General features: G+C 55.5%; 1 protein-coding gene across 7 annotated transcripts in view; it reads left to right on the forward strand.

Annotated features, from left to right (window-relative positions):
• AGAP1 (ArfGAP with GTPase domain, ankyrin repeat and PH domain 1) overlaps positions 1-15,650 on the forward strand; it is a 535,764-nt gene that overhangs the window by 398,447 nt on the left and 121,667 nt on the right. For all 7 annotated transcript variants that reach the window (XM_020288104.2, XM_020288106.2, XM_020288109.2 and 4 more), the window contains one exon: positions 7,501-7,662. In XM_020288104.2, the coding sequence (XP_020143693.1) occupies positions 7,501-7,662 (162 nt within the window). The remainder of the gene's footprint in view (positions 1-7,500; positions 7,663-15,650) is intronic.

A 15,650-nucleotide genomic window follows, 5' to 3' on the forward strand; every position in this document is an offset into this window, starting at 1 on the left:
TGTTTTGTTTTTTTTGTTTTTTTTCCCCCACATAGATGCATGCTACTTAGGGACCTGTGCTGTAAAGCATTTTGTTTCTTTAATGAACACACAGAAAATTAACAGGCAGCCAACCCTTCGGAAACCCTCGGCGGCTCTTGCCAAGTGTGGGGGGGCTCCTTGTAGCAAATCCTTGATGTCTGCTCCCCCAACCAGGCCCACCGAGGAAGAGAGGGTGCAGGGGGAGGGGTCCCACTGGACAGCCCAGCACTCTCCAAAACACGGGTGCGAGGGTCAGGGAAGGACTCCACCTCACGGGGGATTGTGGCCATTGCCACGGCAATGCTTGCGGGGGTCAGCGTGCTATTCCAGGGGACACATCTGAGACCCTTGGGGGCAGGAGGGGCACGGGAATCACGGGCACAGAGCCTGGTCTGTGCGAATATCACCGGGGACGTCAGGAACCGCTCAGCGCACCTGGCCCTCTCGCCGAGACGAGCTCCCTGCACCAGTTCATCAGGAATTGCCCTGCTAATGATCGGCTGGGCAGATAATCGGGGGAGAGTTAATTGTAAGGTTCGATATGGCATCTTGTCAGCAGAGATAAGTTGTCACGTTTTCCACTTGAGCTGAAACTAAATGATTGTAAAATAAGTTATGAGTGTCCTTGGGCCTGTCTGCCGGAATGATAGCTAAGAATACATTCCTGGCCCATCAGTCTCAAGCAGGCTGCTTGATATTTATGCGGACGGAATGTTATTTTATTCCCCCTCTAGTCACGCTTGTCAGCCCTGCGAGTGAAAAGTGAAACTGCTTCTTTGACTCATGCTTCACGTGCCGAGGCTCGGAGAGACTGCAGATTGCGATCATCACTGTCCACGTTATATATTCTTTGGGGTGTGCGTTGAACATTGATGCCCGATTGGGAAGAACTAATGGCCGTCGCTGAACGCGCGGGATGGTGGCCGGCCCATCCCGGCCCCGCGCCTCGCGTCTCCGGACCCCAAGTCCCTCTGTCAAAGCTGCTTTGGATGTGGAGTAATGAGGCGCTTGCTTTTTTAATTTGGCGTGCCTTTCTTCCCTTCTCTTCTCCCCTCCCACGTCTGTCGACAGGAGTCGTCCGGCCCGGTGCCCGGTAATTGATACAAAATAAAACGCGATGCCGCGTGCAGGCGGGAGGAGCGGGCTGCGGCGGGGGCTGCGGCGGGAGCTCATTTGCAGTGTCTCGGGCGGGGCTGGGGGGGCCTCTTCAGCTTGAGGGACACCTTGTCAGGCGAGAGGAGTATCGGAAATGGAAACGCGCAGCGTGGAAACCCGGCGCGTTTTGATTGCTCATATTTTAAAGCAGGGGAATGTTAAGCAACTCCTCCTGAAAGGGAGGTCTCAAGATCTGCAAGCCGGGCGTTAATACCCCGGCGGCGGAGCTCAGCGCCTGCAACTGCAAACCCGAGGCTCTCTCCCCATGCCCCCCGAGGGCTGCAGGGCGGTCAGGACAGGCCTCTCTGCTGTCGAGCCCCAGGCCACTCTGCCTGCCACGCACCCCTGCCCCTCCTCCACCCTCACCCGAATTCCCCACCACCTTGGCCTTCTCTGCGCCACGGCTGCAGCTTCCTCGTGCAGCTGGCGCTCCTGCTGCCGGGCACGTGCCTGGCCCCGGCGGCAGAGCCTCCTCCTGCAGAAGGAGGGCTGCCTGCCCTGGCGGCGGGCACCCACTCCTGAGCCGTGCCCACTCCTACCCGCCCCCGCCCGGGGCCTGTGGCCTCTCCAGGTGCCACGTGCCTCCCTTCCGTAGCCCATTGTAGACACCTGGCCTCTAAGCGGTCACGGTGCCGCTGGCTGGTCCCCGCCAGCCAGACAGTGGGGGTGACGTGCCCAGGGCCCAGGACATAGCGTGCTGGAGTGTCCCCATGGCTGAGGGCTGGGGGTTGGGGGAGGTGGGGAACGGTGACAGGGGCGGCCCCACCCTCCCCTGCAGCCTGACCCGGAGAGTCACTTACTGCCTCAACGTGCATCTCTAAGCTGGGGCCAGGATGGCTGTCCTGGGCCCCTTGGAGGACCTGGGCCCTGTGAGCGGCGAATCAGAGGATGGGCAGGCTGTGCCGCGGGGACCCCCAGGCGCTCTGTGCACCCCATATCTCAGGACAGATGTTGGCCTTGCCTTCCGTGTTCATACTGGAGACCACCATTGTTTTTATTGTTACGTGACAGCCCTGTGTCCTAAAAGCCTCCGTCTGCTCCTCGTTCTCCAGCGGCCAGGACAAGGCTCACAGCGTCCTGTTCTCCCTCCCCAGCCCGCTGCTGGGCCTCCTCCCGGCACCCCGGTGACACTGGCATCTCCCTATTGGTCTGTTTCTCCCGGTGGCCACAGGCCGGCCGCATGTGCTCGACCTGGTGAAGGTGGCCGTGCACGAGGCTCCCTGCCGTCCGCAGACCCGTGCCGCCGACACGCCAGCACGCCTGCACAGATGTGATCCGCTTGTTCCGCAGCAGGGCCCACGAGCACAGTCTCTCACTGGAGGCAGCAAGCACGAGACCAGACGGGCATTGTTTTCACTCCCTAGAACCACTCGGGGGACGGAGCTTGCCCTTCGTCCTTTGCACGCCGTGGAGCACGCTCAGTGCGTGTGTGGGGTGGATGTGGGGGGACTTTCTCCCTGTCAGTAGGCTTTATTCACGGACTTAGCTGTTTACCTAAAAGTAGATCCCAAACAGCTGGGCACTTACAGGACAGTGGTTTGGCCCAAAGGTGTGCTTGTGGCTAGTTTTAAAGCGAAGCCGCCAAGTTGACAGCATTCCTCTGTTATGCACCAAAAAGCGGCTCCGTCCACCCGTGTAAGCACCTCTCGGACGGGCAGAGGTCAGCTCCTCAGTATATCGAGCTGCCTTCATTCACCCCGAACACGTTGCAGGACGTGCCCTGGGGAAGAGGATGAGCGAAGCCTCCCTCCAGGAGGCTCACATGCTCGCCGGACGGCGTCAAACAGGTGCACGGGGAGCCAAGTGTCCCCCGAGGGGCTGGGACGCCCAGTGGAGCAGGGCTTCTCCTGGGGCCCCCTCCTTCGGCTTCTGAGGCCCAGAACTTCCTGATTCCCTGCACCTGTCAGTACCGGACCTCCCCACGAACTCCCGCCGGGGCCGGGGTGGGCTGTGTGGGTGCTGCCAACCTGATGCGACCCCACCCAGACTTTTGTCCGACATCCCTGGGGAGGCCACAGTGGCCTAAGCCAGGACATGCCGGCGGCTGGTGGGATGTGAGCCGGAGAGGGGTGAGATGGAGCGTGAGCAGGAGTGAGGAGGGCAGGTTTGGGAAGTTGGGCTTTAAAGAAAGGCAGACATCGCCCAGTGCAGGGTGGGGACATGGGGTCAGAGAAGGGTTTGCTGACAATGGGAGATGATACAGCGTGTCTGGTGCCAGCGGAGAGGGTGTGAGATGCCAGGGCCAGAGGCCCTGTCCGAGCAAGGAAGTGGGATCCAGCCCAGGGGCCACGGGCTTGGAGGGGGTCCGCCCTTCCGGGGGATGCCTTTGTGGGGTTTCTGTCTTCGGTGAAGTGAGCAGTGAGGTCACCACGGGGGTGGAGGGAGGTGTGCGGCGTTTGGAGAGGGAGGAGCAGCGGGCAGACAGCCTCCCGGAGAGCGAGAAATGGATTCAGGGCAGAAACGCGGCAAGACGGAAGGGCAGGCCCATCCCCGAGAGTTGCAACCTCGTCCAGAGGAGGCTGCACACGGCGCGGTGCTGCCCCCAGCCCTGCGATTCAGGGCGCAGAGCAGGCGGAGGTTGGAATGAGGCTGGGGCCTCCCGGCCAGGAGAGATGGAGGAGAAGGGAGCAGGTGCAAAGCTCCGTCCTCACCCACCCTGGTCAATATCCTTCTACTGACACGGATGGGTATACAGAGGTGCGTGCTCAGAACCGCCGAGAATAGCCGAGACTATTGTGAAAAATAACCCAGCGTAGCCGTCGGACACAGATGGACGAAAAGAATAACGGGTTAGAACAGAGCGCCGAGCGCTGGGCCCGGCACACGTGTGTGGAACCTGTCACACCGACAGCGTGTGCATGTGTTCCAAGTGTCTTAGAAAGAAATTCTGGTACACACTGATTTTTTCCAAAAAGCCCACTGGGCAGTGGCGGTGGCACGGAGTCGGCACGGAGGATGTGGGCGCCGGGGACGGCCACGTGGGTGAGAGTAGATGACGACAGACAGAACGCAGAGGCCCCGGCTGCGGGATCGGCAGGACTGCAGGGCGAGCGATGCCAGTTCGGGATGGAGCGTTCAAACGTGAGCCACAAGGGAAGTTGGGAACCACCGAAGACATTCAAGGGACAGAGTGAAATGACGAAAGGGCGGCCCCAGGGCAGCAGGCGGTTGTGCTTGCCCGTCCTGCCCATCGGCCTCCAGGGCTGGGCCTGCACCTCTGAGCACAGGGACGGTCACGGCGACATTGTTTTCCCGTGTCCTGGCCCCACGCCTGGCACCAAGCCGGCTTCTAAGCCCTCAACAGAGAGGGTGGGACTGAGAGGGTGAAGACTCGAAACCTGGGCAGGAAATGCTTGAAAGGAGAAAAACATTCAGTACGGGGTTTGCGCCCTGACTAACACGTAGAAGGGCTGTTTTAGGAACAGGTGATGATCTTGGGGTCTCCAAACCACCTCCCCCCGGAATATTGCGTGGCTTCTAAATGCTGTGAAATCATACATAAAATTTAATTAGTCTAGCCTTTTTTTTTTTTCCAGGATATCTATAGCTTTTATGTGATATTCAGTGGGATCTGGTGTTTTTTAAATATATGCAAGAACTACTACCTTAAAGAGATTAGTGTAACCTGGGGCCAAGGCAGGGAGGAGCCAAGGCTGGGGGCCGACCTGTGGCCTGGGTGTCGTGTACCTCGGGAAGGCCCCTTGGGCGCTGGGAGAAGACAGCATCTCGGGGTCAGTACAGGAAGAAGTTAAGGGAACGGGAAGATAAAAAGGGCTTTTGGCCTCGGCACAAAGGACATTACGGTAAAGCAGTGACGAGGGAAGCCAGGTTTCGAGGAGTCAGGAAGAAAACGGATGTGTGAACCACCTGTCCAGATAGAACTCTCTTCTGGAGCAGGCAGTCTAGAGGTTGTGAGCTCGGGAGCCAGACTCTAGCTTTGTGACTTGGATGAGTTACTTACCCTCCCTGTGTGCCTCGGTTTCCTTGTTTGTAAAATGCAGGGGATAAAATAATAGCACATACTTCAGCGGGTTGTTTAGAGGACTAAGTTAATGTATGCAGAGAGCTTAGAACAGGACCTGACTGGCAGTGGCTTCTATAGGAGACTTTGCTGTTAGCACTGTAGTTTACAGTTAAGGAAATACCTTTTTGAAGAATGAAGTTAAGGAAAGGGTGTGGGGAGAGGGATGGATGAACGTAAGTGATCTTGGGGCATCCCTACACCCCAGGCAGAAAGGCTGGTGGAGAGGGAGGACCTGGCCAAGATCACTTAGAGGACAGGGGTGGGGCCAGGACAGGCGGGAAGGTCAGTGTGAGCAGGAGAGGGGGCTGTTCCTTGAGGAATGGGGCAGAGGACAGCTGGAGAGAGGTGGTGGTGGGGGACCTCCATGGGGGCACACGAGGAAGCACACGGCCAAATCCCTGCTATCGACGCCACCTCCTGTCCTGCCACCGTGACAGTAGCCCGTGTGCATGGGGACTGCATCTGAGGACGGAGGTCACGCACGGGTATGAAGCCCAGTCTAGCCTGGTGGAAGGAAAGTCACTAGGACAACACCAAGTTGCCACGGTTCCTGCAGCTCCCTGAAATGGCCATCAGCACTGCTACCTTTTGTGAGCAAGGTCCACCCCCAAGGCACTCACCCTGCTGTCACAGTCTTGGGGTCTTGCTCCAGCATGTGCTGCCCAGGCTGTCCCACAGGAGGCCCAGGCTGTCCCACAGGAGGCCCAGGCTGTCCCACAGGAGGCCCAGCCTATCCCACAGGGGGCCTAGCTTGTCCCACAGGAGCTCCAGGCTCCCTGAGGTCTCCTTCCTACGTGTGTTGGGCACGCAGAATGCAGACTGAGCCTTCCCGCTGTGCAGAGAGGGGCAAGGGAGCTCCGGTCCTAGGATGGCCGCGGAGGTACATCTGGGGTGTTCTTGAAACCATATACATGTCTCAGACACCTTCAGCTGTGTGTTTTTACATTTCTCAGTACGTGATAACGTTTTCTAGAACTTCACAAAGTAAAAATATTTTAAATTCAGTTTGATGTCAAGCGTCTTAATATTTGAAATCATGTCACCCATCTGCTCATAACCCTGCAGCGGCTCCCCCTTTCCCTCAGCGTAGGAGCCCCCTCCTCTCTCCAGCACCGTCTCCTGCCCATGCCGCCCTCCCCCTCCCACCCCTGCCCCAGCCACCCTGGCCTTCACTGCGTCTGGAACTCACCGGGCTTGCTCCCTCCCTAGAGACCTCCCTAGTGACCTTCTCACTCTGTTATCATTGTCATGTCTCGGTTCAAATGTCCTCTTCTCAGCAAGAACCTACCCTGCCCACCCTATTTAAAATGGTCCCTCCTGCCCAGCTTCCCAGCCTCCACGCCACCCCCCACGCCACCCCGACAGGGCTCTTTGTCTTTCCCAGTCGGTGATGGGTGCCAGGCATCTACATAGAAGGGCTGCCGGCCCACAGCAGGTGCCCAGAAAATACCCGTGGAATGAATGCGATATGCTGCATAGAACTCTGTGTTTTGAATGATAAAGATGCTGAATTGCGAGGGTAAAGAATTTTCAGGGCTTTGGAGGTTTAGACCACCCGTGTTTCATCATTTTTTTCGGTGTAGTTTTCTGTTCTGGTTGAATTACAGGTTCATCCCTGGTCATTTAGTACCACTTCAGCCTTGTCTTTGATAAAAATAAAAGTAGACATAATAAATCGAGGGTTTCACTTGTAGTGAATAATCACATTTGTATACTGGTTTTGAAACCTTTATCAGTATCTTCAATGAATCAAAAATTGGCGGGTCTGTGACTTCTAAACCCTGTTGCCGGACATGAGTGAGAGAGAAAGTGGAATGTAGCATTTCACCGATAATGAAGTGAAATACAGTTACAGTCACGTGCGATGTCGCGAGGAGAATAAGGGAATCGGGAATGCTTTACCTGAGCACGCACAGAATCAGACCCTATTTGGGGTGACACTTCCCTCTCTGTCCTTAAGCGTCTTTATTTTATTTCTAAGATATCAAGGTAATTACGGGAAGAGAAAAACAAACAACTAAAAAGCCTAAACTCACAGCTTTCCTTCTGCAGACTCCAGTCCTGCGAAGTAGAGAATTTTAAATTCTCCGCAGCAAAAGGCGAGGTAGAAGCGAGTGCGGGTTTGACTGTCGGGCGGCACGAGAGCAAGGGGCGCGTGGTCTCCGGTCCCGCCGTCCCGCGACAGGACGTCACCCGCGGGGCCGAGTGGGATCGGAGGAATGTTGCTTTGGTGTTTCTGCAAAACCTGCTTTCTGCGTGCTCACCCTGTGCATTCTCTTGCCTTTTCCGGTCCGGCGCAGACACGGGGCTGGGCGACTCCGTCTGCTCCAGCCCGAGCATCTCCAGCACCACCAGCCCCAAGCTCGACCCGCCCCCCTCCCCTCACGCCAACAGAAAGAAGCACCGAAGGAAGAAAAGTACCAGCAACTTCAAGGCCGACGGTCTCTCCGGCACCGCTGAAGGTAAGGCTTCCCCGGGACGCCCAGGGTGAGGGTCCACACTTCTGAGTGCTGGGTTTCATGTTCCAAATCTGTGAAACCAGACCCCCCAGCCCCAAGCCACGGATGCACGGCAACGCAGGGCACCTCTTGTGCCTTCTGTCTGCACGGTGGCACACGGGCCCTTGGAGCCTGCTCATCCCTGGCTGATTCTCAAATCACGCAACCACGTCCTTCCTCTCACCTCTGGCAATCGCCGCCGGTGGGTGGCGATGCCGGTTTCCCATCACAGGCCTGATCGGACCCTGTCGCCTTGCCCGGCCTCGGCAACCTGGGCCGATGGCGTCCTCGCCGGCGAGGGGGGCCGTTGTCGTATTACTCTGATAAAAACCATCCCCTCTTCTAACTTGAGAGTCATCTCTGGTATTGGCTAGTCTCAACTCTAATGAGGTAGCTGCCTCGATTCTGGCTTTTAGCGGCGCGCTACGATAAGCACCTCTTCTGTCAATACCCGCCACCTGCTCTTGTCCCGGTGTGCTGTCGACATCCCGGCTGTCACAGTGTGTCTCCGTTCCCTCTGGACTTGTTGAGTCCTTTCTTAGTTTTCATTCCCAGGGACGGCCGCTCGTGATCTTTCTGACGTGGCTCCTTCAAGTGGAGTTACTGTTTTCCTGCCGCAGGTGCACGTGGAGGTGCTCGAGCGCGCTTGCACGCGGTAAACTGACTGCATTCATTTTACCTCTCCGGTTAAAGAAATGCTCCAGAGGAAAATCACCATCTCAAGGCATTGTCGTCCTCGCGAGCACTATTACTTGCGAGACCAACAATGGCGAGAGCGTAGCCTCGGAGAGGGTTCCGCGTACTCACGGCCTCCCTTTAGTGCTAGCGTCCTCCTTCCTTCTCTCTTTTTCTGAATGCTGTGCTTGTTTGAGTGTGCAGAACGTAAACCGCACCTTGCAAGACGGCCGCGTTAGAGACAGCGGCTTGTTCCCTCCTGACGCCCGTGTAGCTCGCCAGGAACGAACGCCCTTCTCCTCCACGTTCCTTCCCGTTGCTCCCGTTCCTTCCTATTCCATCCCGTAAGCTCCCTGGCTAAGAAGTTTAGCCAGTAAAAGCCGATTTCCTCCTGTTGTGATGAATGAGGATGGTTCTGCTATGTCGGCAGTAGCGGAAAATAACGGTCATGGGTCAGAGCACCCACCCCGATGCCACCGACCTGCCCACTGAGAGGGGATTTGGCCGCAGATGCTGAGCGTTGCCGAGACGCCCGCAGAGCCACGCCCCTCCCTGACCAGAGGCCGGGGCAGAACCGGGCGGCAGCCTGGCCTGTCCGCAGGCGGGCAGCGCGTGCCCAGCACACGGCACGCCGCACGCGCAGGGGAGGGGCGGGATTCCCTCTAGGGAAAGGCCACGTGCGCGTTTTCACAGATAAGTGTCTTCTGTAGATGTCTTTGTGTTTCCAGCTGATGCCTTCGGCTTTCTTTAAAAAAACCCAACCTGCTAGAAACTGATTACCAAGTCCACCTCTGACGCCTGCGGACGTCTCGGTCATCCCGCCTACCTGTGTGGACTGCCGCGGAAGGCGCGTGGGCGAGGCTCAGCCCGCCCGTAAGTTGGTAGCAGTTGCGCGTTTAGCTGGGCAGCTGGTCACACCCTGTCACATTCAGCCAGCAGGGAGTGTGACGGAGCTTTGGGAGGTGACCGTGAGTGTTTGGACTCCTGAGGTGTTCGGGGTCCGCTTCCTGAGTGCCTACACTGCGTGGGTGACAGGTGGCAGCGTGTGTCACCAGGCTGCCACAGGGAGGGTCTGTCTGAGCAGCAGCCGTGCGCCCGTCACTCGGGCGGCTTAGTCTTCCTGCCCAGGCGGTGACGCCAGCAGACAGTCAGGCTCCGGGCTGCTCCGGGCTGGCTCCCGAATTAGAAACCACAACACGGTCCCCAGCGGGGACAGGCGCGTGGGTGACATGTTCGCAAGTTCAAGGCCAAGCTCAGAAGGGAACTGCCGCCCGCTCTCTCATTAGGAGTCTGATCTCGGTGACATCGTGGCCATGACATCCTGGGGACAGAAAACAAGCAATGAGTTCTTTATAAAAAGAGAAAATGTATCATCTTTTTCCCCCTCCGAAAAGTTACATATCAGACTATACGTGAGTCATTTCTGTGAGACTCTCTGTATTTCAGTAGTCGAAGGCATAATTTTTCCTCACATTTTAACACTTCTAAAATCAGAATAATACCCTATCATTCGTGTCATTTCAGACGCAATGATAATATGATATTTTTAATAGTCTTAGTAACTGTTAATTCCTTAAAAGTGTATTATATAAACCAGCAGTCCCCGACCTTCTTGGCACCAGGGACCGGTTTCATGGGAGACAACTTTTCCACGGATTTGGGGGGGGGGGTGAGAGCAGAGCTCAGGCGGTGATGGTAGTGATGGGGGGCGGCTGTAAATATAGACGAAACTTCACTCGCTCACCTGCCACTCTCCTCCTGCAGTGACCCCCAAATTTCAAGGAAGACAGTTTTTCCATGGGGTGGGGTGGAGCTCTGTGCCCAGGGTTTGGGGACCGCAGGTATAACATCAGATTAAACATTCTGTTGTTAAAATTAAATCCAGTTGTTTATATGTTATTTTTTGAGGATGCTGCTTAATGATAAGAAAATATTTCTGCTTCTCTCCCCTGCGAGGTACTCTGGTCCAGTGTGTTCTCTGTGGTTTGACTGGGTGCCGAGAAGCCACCGCTGCAGACACCAATATGAAAAGTTCTGTAGACGCTGTCTGTAAAGTAGTTGAGTTTTATAGCTTTGGCATGCCCTGTTGGAGGAAATGACCAGATTCGAATCTCTTTATCATGTAAGAAAGTAAAATGCCACTGAAGGTCAGCTAATCCAATCAGGGTCCCGGGGACCCGGGGCTCCCTCAGGCTGGGTGGCAGAGAACAGTCTCCACCAGGACTGTCTGCAGAGGTGCAGGGAGGGCCACAGGTCTGGCGTGGGACCCAGGGGTGTGACACGGTGGAGAGACAGGCACTGTGACCATCAGCAGAGGGACACATCCCGCCGTGGTGACCTGGAGGGTGGGGGCCCCAGGGAAGCACCCTGACCTCGCTCTCCCCGCTCTGGTCTTCTGCTGCCCCTCCACCCCCGCCAGCCCCGGCCACATCCAACCAGAAGCCAAAGGGCCCGAGAGCCCCGGCTGCGGCTATAGACGTCTGTTCCCAGGGTGGAGACGCTCTGCCTTTCGTGGGGCAAAGCCCCGGGGAGGTCTGTGCCACAAGCACGGGCCAGAAGGCTCCGGAGCCCAACCCAGCCTGCCGCGGCAGCCCTCGAGCTCCCTGGGTGGACTTCCGTGGCCCGCTAGCTGCGGGGGACGAGGGGCCAGCACACTGCGTCTTCCTGGACTCCCGCCGAGCGCAGAGGTTCCAGTGCCAGGTGTTTCCGCGTCTGGGGCGCACTTGTTCCGGAAGGAAAGGTGAAAAGCACCTGTCAGTGCTGGTGTGCTCAGCCCCGGGACACTCTGTCCCCACACAGAGGCTGAGTGCGGCTCACGGAGGTGGGGTGTCCCTTCCGTGGGGGCTCCTGCTGCGTGGCTCCCCGTCACGCCCCGTCACCGAGGCTCTCTATGCGGAAGAACAGTAGCTAAATTCTGCGCTGTAAGGCAGAGGATGCCAGAAACTAGCTTGAAGAGATCATTTATTTTTTTTGAGACAGAGTCTTGCTCTGTTGCCCAGGCTAGAGTGCCGTGGCATCAGCCTAGCTCACAGCAACCTCACACTCCTGGGCTCAAGCGATCCTCCTGCCTCAGCCTCCCGAGTAGCTGGGACTACAGGCATGCGCCACCATGCCCGGCTAATTTTTATATATTTTTAGTTGTCCAATTAATTTCTTTCTATTTTTAGTAGAGACGGGGCCTCGCTCTTGGCTCAGGCTAATTTCCTTATGTTTAGAATTTTAAATGAATTGGATGAATGTAGTCAGTTACAGAAGCAGAGGATTTCTTATCTTTGGAAATACGCTGGCTTCCAGCGTGGTGGCTTGATTGACGCACGTGTCTGATGATGGACTGAGATGTCGCAGGATCCGGCCAGCCACGGCTCGCTCTCACGTATCGAGGTCCGGGCGCTGTGCTTGGTTACGACTGTGGATCAGTGGGCGGGTTTCAGGTGTGACCAGGAAGGGCGGTGCTGGGGCTGGAAGCCCACTCCTCGGAGGGGACCAGAGGTGACAGGGCAGAGGAGTGTGGCGAGGGCTCGAGCCACGGCATTGCCGCTAGTGACCGAGCGGTGCAGGCCTCACTTGTCCTGCCTGGCACAGGTGGTTTCGGAGGGACGGATAAGTGGATGCTTCAGAGAGATGGATTTTGTTCAGGTTTAAACGGAAAACTCGAAGAGCCAGGGCTGCCCCAAGAGGGAGTGACCCTGGCCCCGCCGGGGTGCAGCACTGGCAGGGCCTTTGTAGAGGACTTCGGCACCGAGGCCCTGGATTCCTGGCAGGACCAGTTTTAATTATACGTGCCAGGCACGGCTCTTGGGCAGCGTAGACTTCCCAGATCTTTAATGACTTGTCATCTTTTGGCATTGTCTTTGAATTGCAATGCTTTCTGGGTATCTTCTTATCCGGGGTCCAGTGTTGAGGTCGTCATCGCTAAAATGAAGCAGCAGTCCCGGCAGCCCCATTCCGGGGCCCCGGATCTGGTGGCTCTCGTTAGTTTTCTAACATTCATGCAAGTTTGCATCAAGTGCTAATTTCCCTGTTTCCCCAGTGAAAAGGCTGAAGTAGGGAGAGGTTAAGTGGCTCTCTTGTCCAGGGTCATGTTGCTGGTAGGTGACAGAACTGTCTCTTAATTCTCTACCGCAAACTCTTTCCACCAGGCAAAAAGCAAGTCTTTGAGGTATGTGGAGCGGCTTTTGAATCTAGGAGTGGGGCAGACTGAATAGCTTCCTTGATATTTCTGAGATTCCATGTAAAGACACTGACTTTTATATGGCTCATAACATCTCCAAGTTGTGTAGCAAAGATCTTTCTTTTAAAAATTCAGGGCCAGTCCGGATTTACCCGATCTTATTATATAAGAAGGCATGCAGAAATCCTGGTGTGTTTTTCCCCCACCTGGGTCCGTGGCGCTCTGTTCTAAAGGTCTCCGAGGGGAATTTATTTCATCTCTCTCATCTTGTTCCTTTGCTTGTTCATTCTGGGTCTCTACCAGACCATTGTGTGGTCCATCCTGGACGGATATGGGAAGATTATCTTGCGGATGGTTAAGTTACCAGCCGCCTTCTTTCTGTTACGGCAGAAAATGAGCTGCTCGTCACAGCTGCCCCGGATGGCAGCAGGCAGGGAACTGTTGACAAATTTCGTCAACTCCAGAGTTATAAAGGTGTTACCCAGGACTTAGGCTTCCTTCACCCTTTCAAAGGAGAACGTGAAACTGTGGACCATTTTATTTTTTCATCAAATGTTAAGCAGCCACCACAGGGAAAGCACCATGTATTTAGTGTCATGGGAGAAACTGGGAAATAGAACTCAGTTCCCGTCTCTCCCCAAGACGTGCGGAGCCTTAATATGGAGAAGAGACACACGAGGAACTACACCGTGGATGCCAGGCAGAGTAGCTAAGAAAGGCATAGGTGTTCAGAAGAAGGACAAAAATGCATTGAATTGTAAACGTCAGGGAAAGGTAACCTGTGGCAGAGTTTAATTTTATATTCTGCAGATTTAGGCCATAATGATTATCTTATTTAATAAGACTGCAGAAGGCATCACTTTTTCATTAAATGCGGTCTATTTACAACTTAAAACACCAGTGGTGGCGAATTAATTAGTCACAAAATGGAGTTTTTGTTTTCACTTAGATGCTAAGAAACAGATGTTGCTACTCTTGATCAGTTACCTTTTTTACCTTAGGAAATTTTTTTATTAATCAGTTGATGGTTTGGAAGACACTTTGGAGAGAAAATAAAGAATTGTGCATGCGTAACACACAGGTTTTATTTTTCCCGCATACTCATTTATTACAAAAAAAAGCACTATGTAGGTGCATGCAAGCTCTCAGTTAATCTGGAACCATCCGGCTGTGTTGACTGTCACGCAGTTTAAGCCATCTTTGGGTGATTTGGGGGTTTTGCATACCATGCTTGGGAGGCCAGCGTGTTTGCTTTTTTATTTGGACTGCATAACCAGGCCGTGAGTGTCTCATTACCATGAGGTTCTCATCTCTCCTCACTGCTTGGGCACAGCCAGCATGCATGCATGGGAGGGTGCACGCATGCACATGTGTCAGAAGTCATGGCCCAGGAACTGTCACCGTCAGGGTTTATTTCCTGCCCACAGGGGCTTTCTCATTTAATTCCTCGCTACTTGGAGGTGGCTGGAGGGGAGCGGGAAGGAGGATCTGTGAGAGCTGGTGGTGCCCAGGTCCCTGCCACTCGCCACACCTGGGTTTCCTCCTGGACGGCCGCCATCTCCCCACGTGCCCACTCCTTGTCTTCATTTTGGCCACAGCCCTGCACAGGAAGTCTCTGCAAACAGCTCCACGGAAACTCCATGATCAACAGGAATTTTCGGTACAATAAGGGCTTCTTAATTAAACTTCCTTATCATTGAACAGTTGGTTAGTGCATCTGAATAGCTGCCTTGAGCAGTTCATTATAGTGGATGTGGAGAAACCACGTATCAGAACCTCTTCGTGTAAGGTGCACCCGAAATGCAGTAATTTTGGCTCTGCCGGGGGTGTCAGAGGAACTGCCCCGGGTGTTGTCATCCTTGAGCTGTCGGTGACAGGAGGCCCCATGTATCCTGATGGACTCCATCCCCACAAACCCGATCACTGTCCCAAAGAGAGTGAGTTCCCAGGTGGTGTGGACTCCAGCTTCCGAGAGAACTCGCTTGCTGAAATTGAGTAGATCCGGGTTTACTCTAGACATTGACATTGTAGATTAGGCACAGTTGACTCAAAAGCCATCCTGCCGTGTACAGTCCGGCCGCCACAAACACACGCAAGCTGTCAGCGCTCTCAGATCCTTTGTGGAAGTCGGCAGGTCGGAAATAAACAAAGATGAGTCGATGGCAGCAGGGGCAGCCGGAACAGAGGATTCCCATCATGATGCACTGACGGACAAGAGGAGGATTTGAGTAGTTGTGTTTTTTTTTTTAAGTACACGCAAACTAAAGACGTTAGACTCTGGTCCACGAAAGTATGTTGAGCACCCACTGCATGCCACGAGCTGTGCCTGGTCCCGGGTGTCACGGCAACGGGGTGGCCCGGCCTCCACGATGCCCTTGGTCCCGCAGAGAAGGCAGGTGGGCAGCAGGCTGGTGCGGGGAGCACTGGCTGCCTGAGAGCCTCTCGGGGAGGCTCCAACGAGGGGCCGGAAAGCGCGCATCTCGTTCTGTGGAGAATGAAGTATCTGCTGGTCCAGGAAGAAATCCAAAAAGTTGAGTGCAAGCTAAATCTCATCACGAGGTGGCCTAGAGCGCCGGCCGGGGCCCTGAGGCCAATCCCCAATGCAACAGGACAAGCGTTCGGGCTCCCAGGCCCCCTGCCCTGCAGAAGCGTAGACTCACCTCTGAAGGATGCAGACTGCCTGCGAGGCTCCTTCCTGCGATGCAGGTGTGTGAGGGCCCCGGGCGCCTCCTTTACCCGGAGAGGTGCTTTTCCTGCCGGCGCGGCTTGGTCGGCACGAGCCGCCCACGGCCTCCGGGGTCCCGCCACAGAGAACGTGGGACAGCGTTCCTCCGCCCTGGGGTGGGAATTCGGCCTCGCGTGGTGGGGACCCTGAGCCGGCTGACTTTCAGGAGAGCCTAGGATCTGTCTCTTGCTGGACTAAGAATGTTTGAGCTCTCGGGGTCTCTGAGTACCAGGTCCGCGATGAAATCGTGCCTGACTCAGACCAGGGTCCAAAGCTGTGAGAGGCGGAACTGGCTGCGGTGGCAGTGCTGCTCCACGCATGTCTTCTTCCTTCCTGTTCTGATCCCCATCTGCTTTCCATGCTCCCCCCGCCGCGTGTGTT

This window comes from Microcebus murinus, chromosome 8 (assembly GCF_040939455.1).
Source record: "Microcebus murinus isolate Inina chromosome 8, M.murinus_Inina_mat1.0, whole genome shotgun sequence".
In the NCBI taxonomy this organism is placed as follows: Eukaryota; Metazoa; Chordata; class Mammalia; order Primates; family Cheirogaleidae; genus Microcebus; species Microcebus murinus.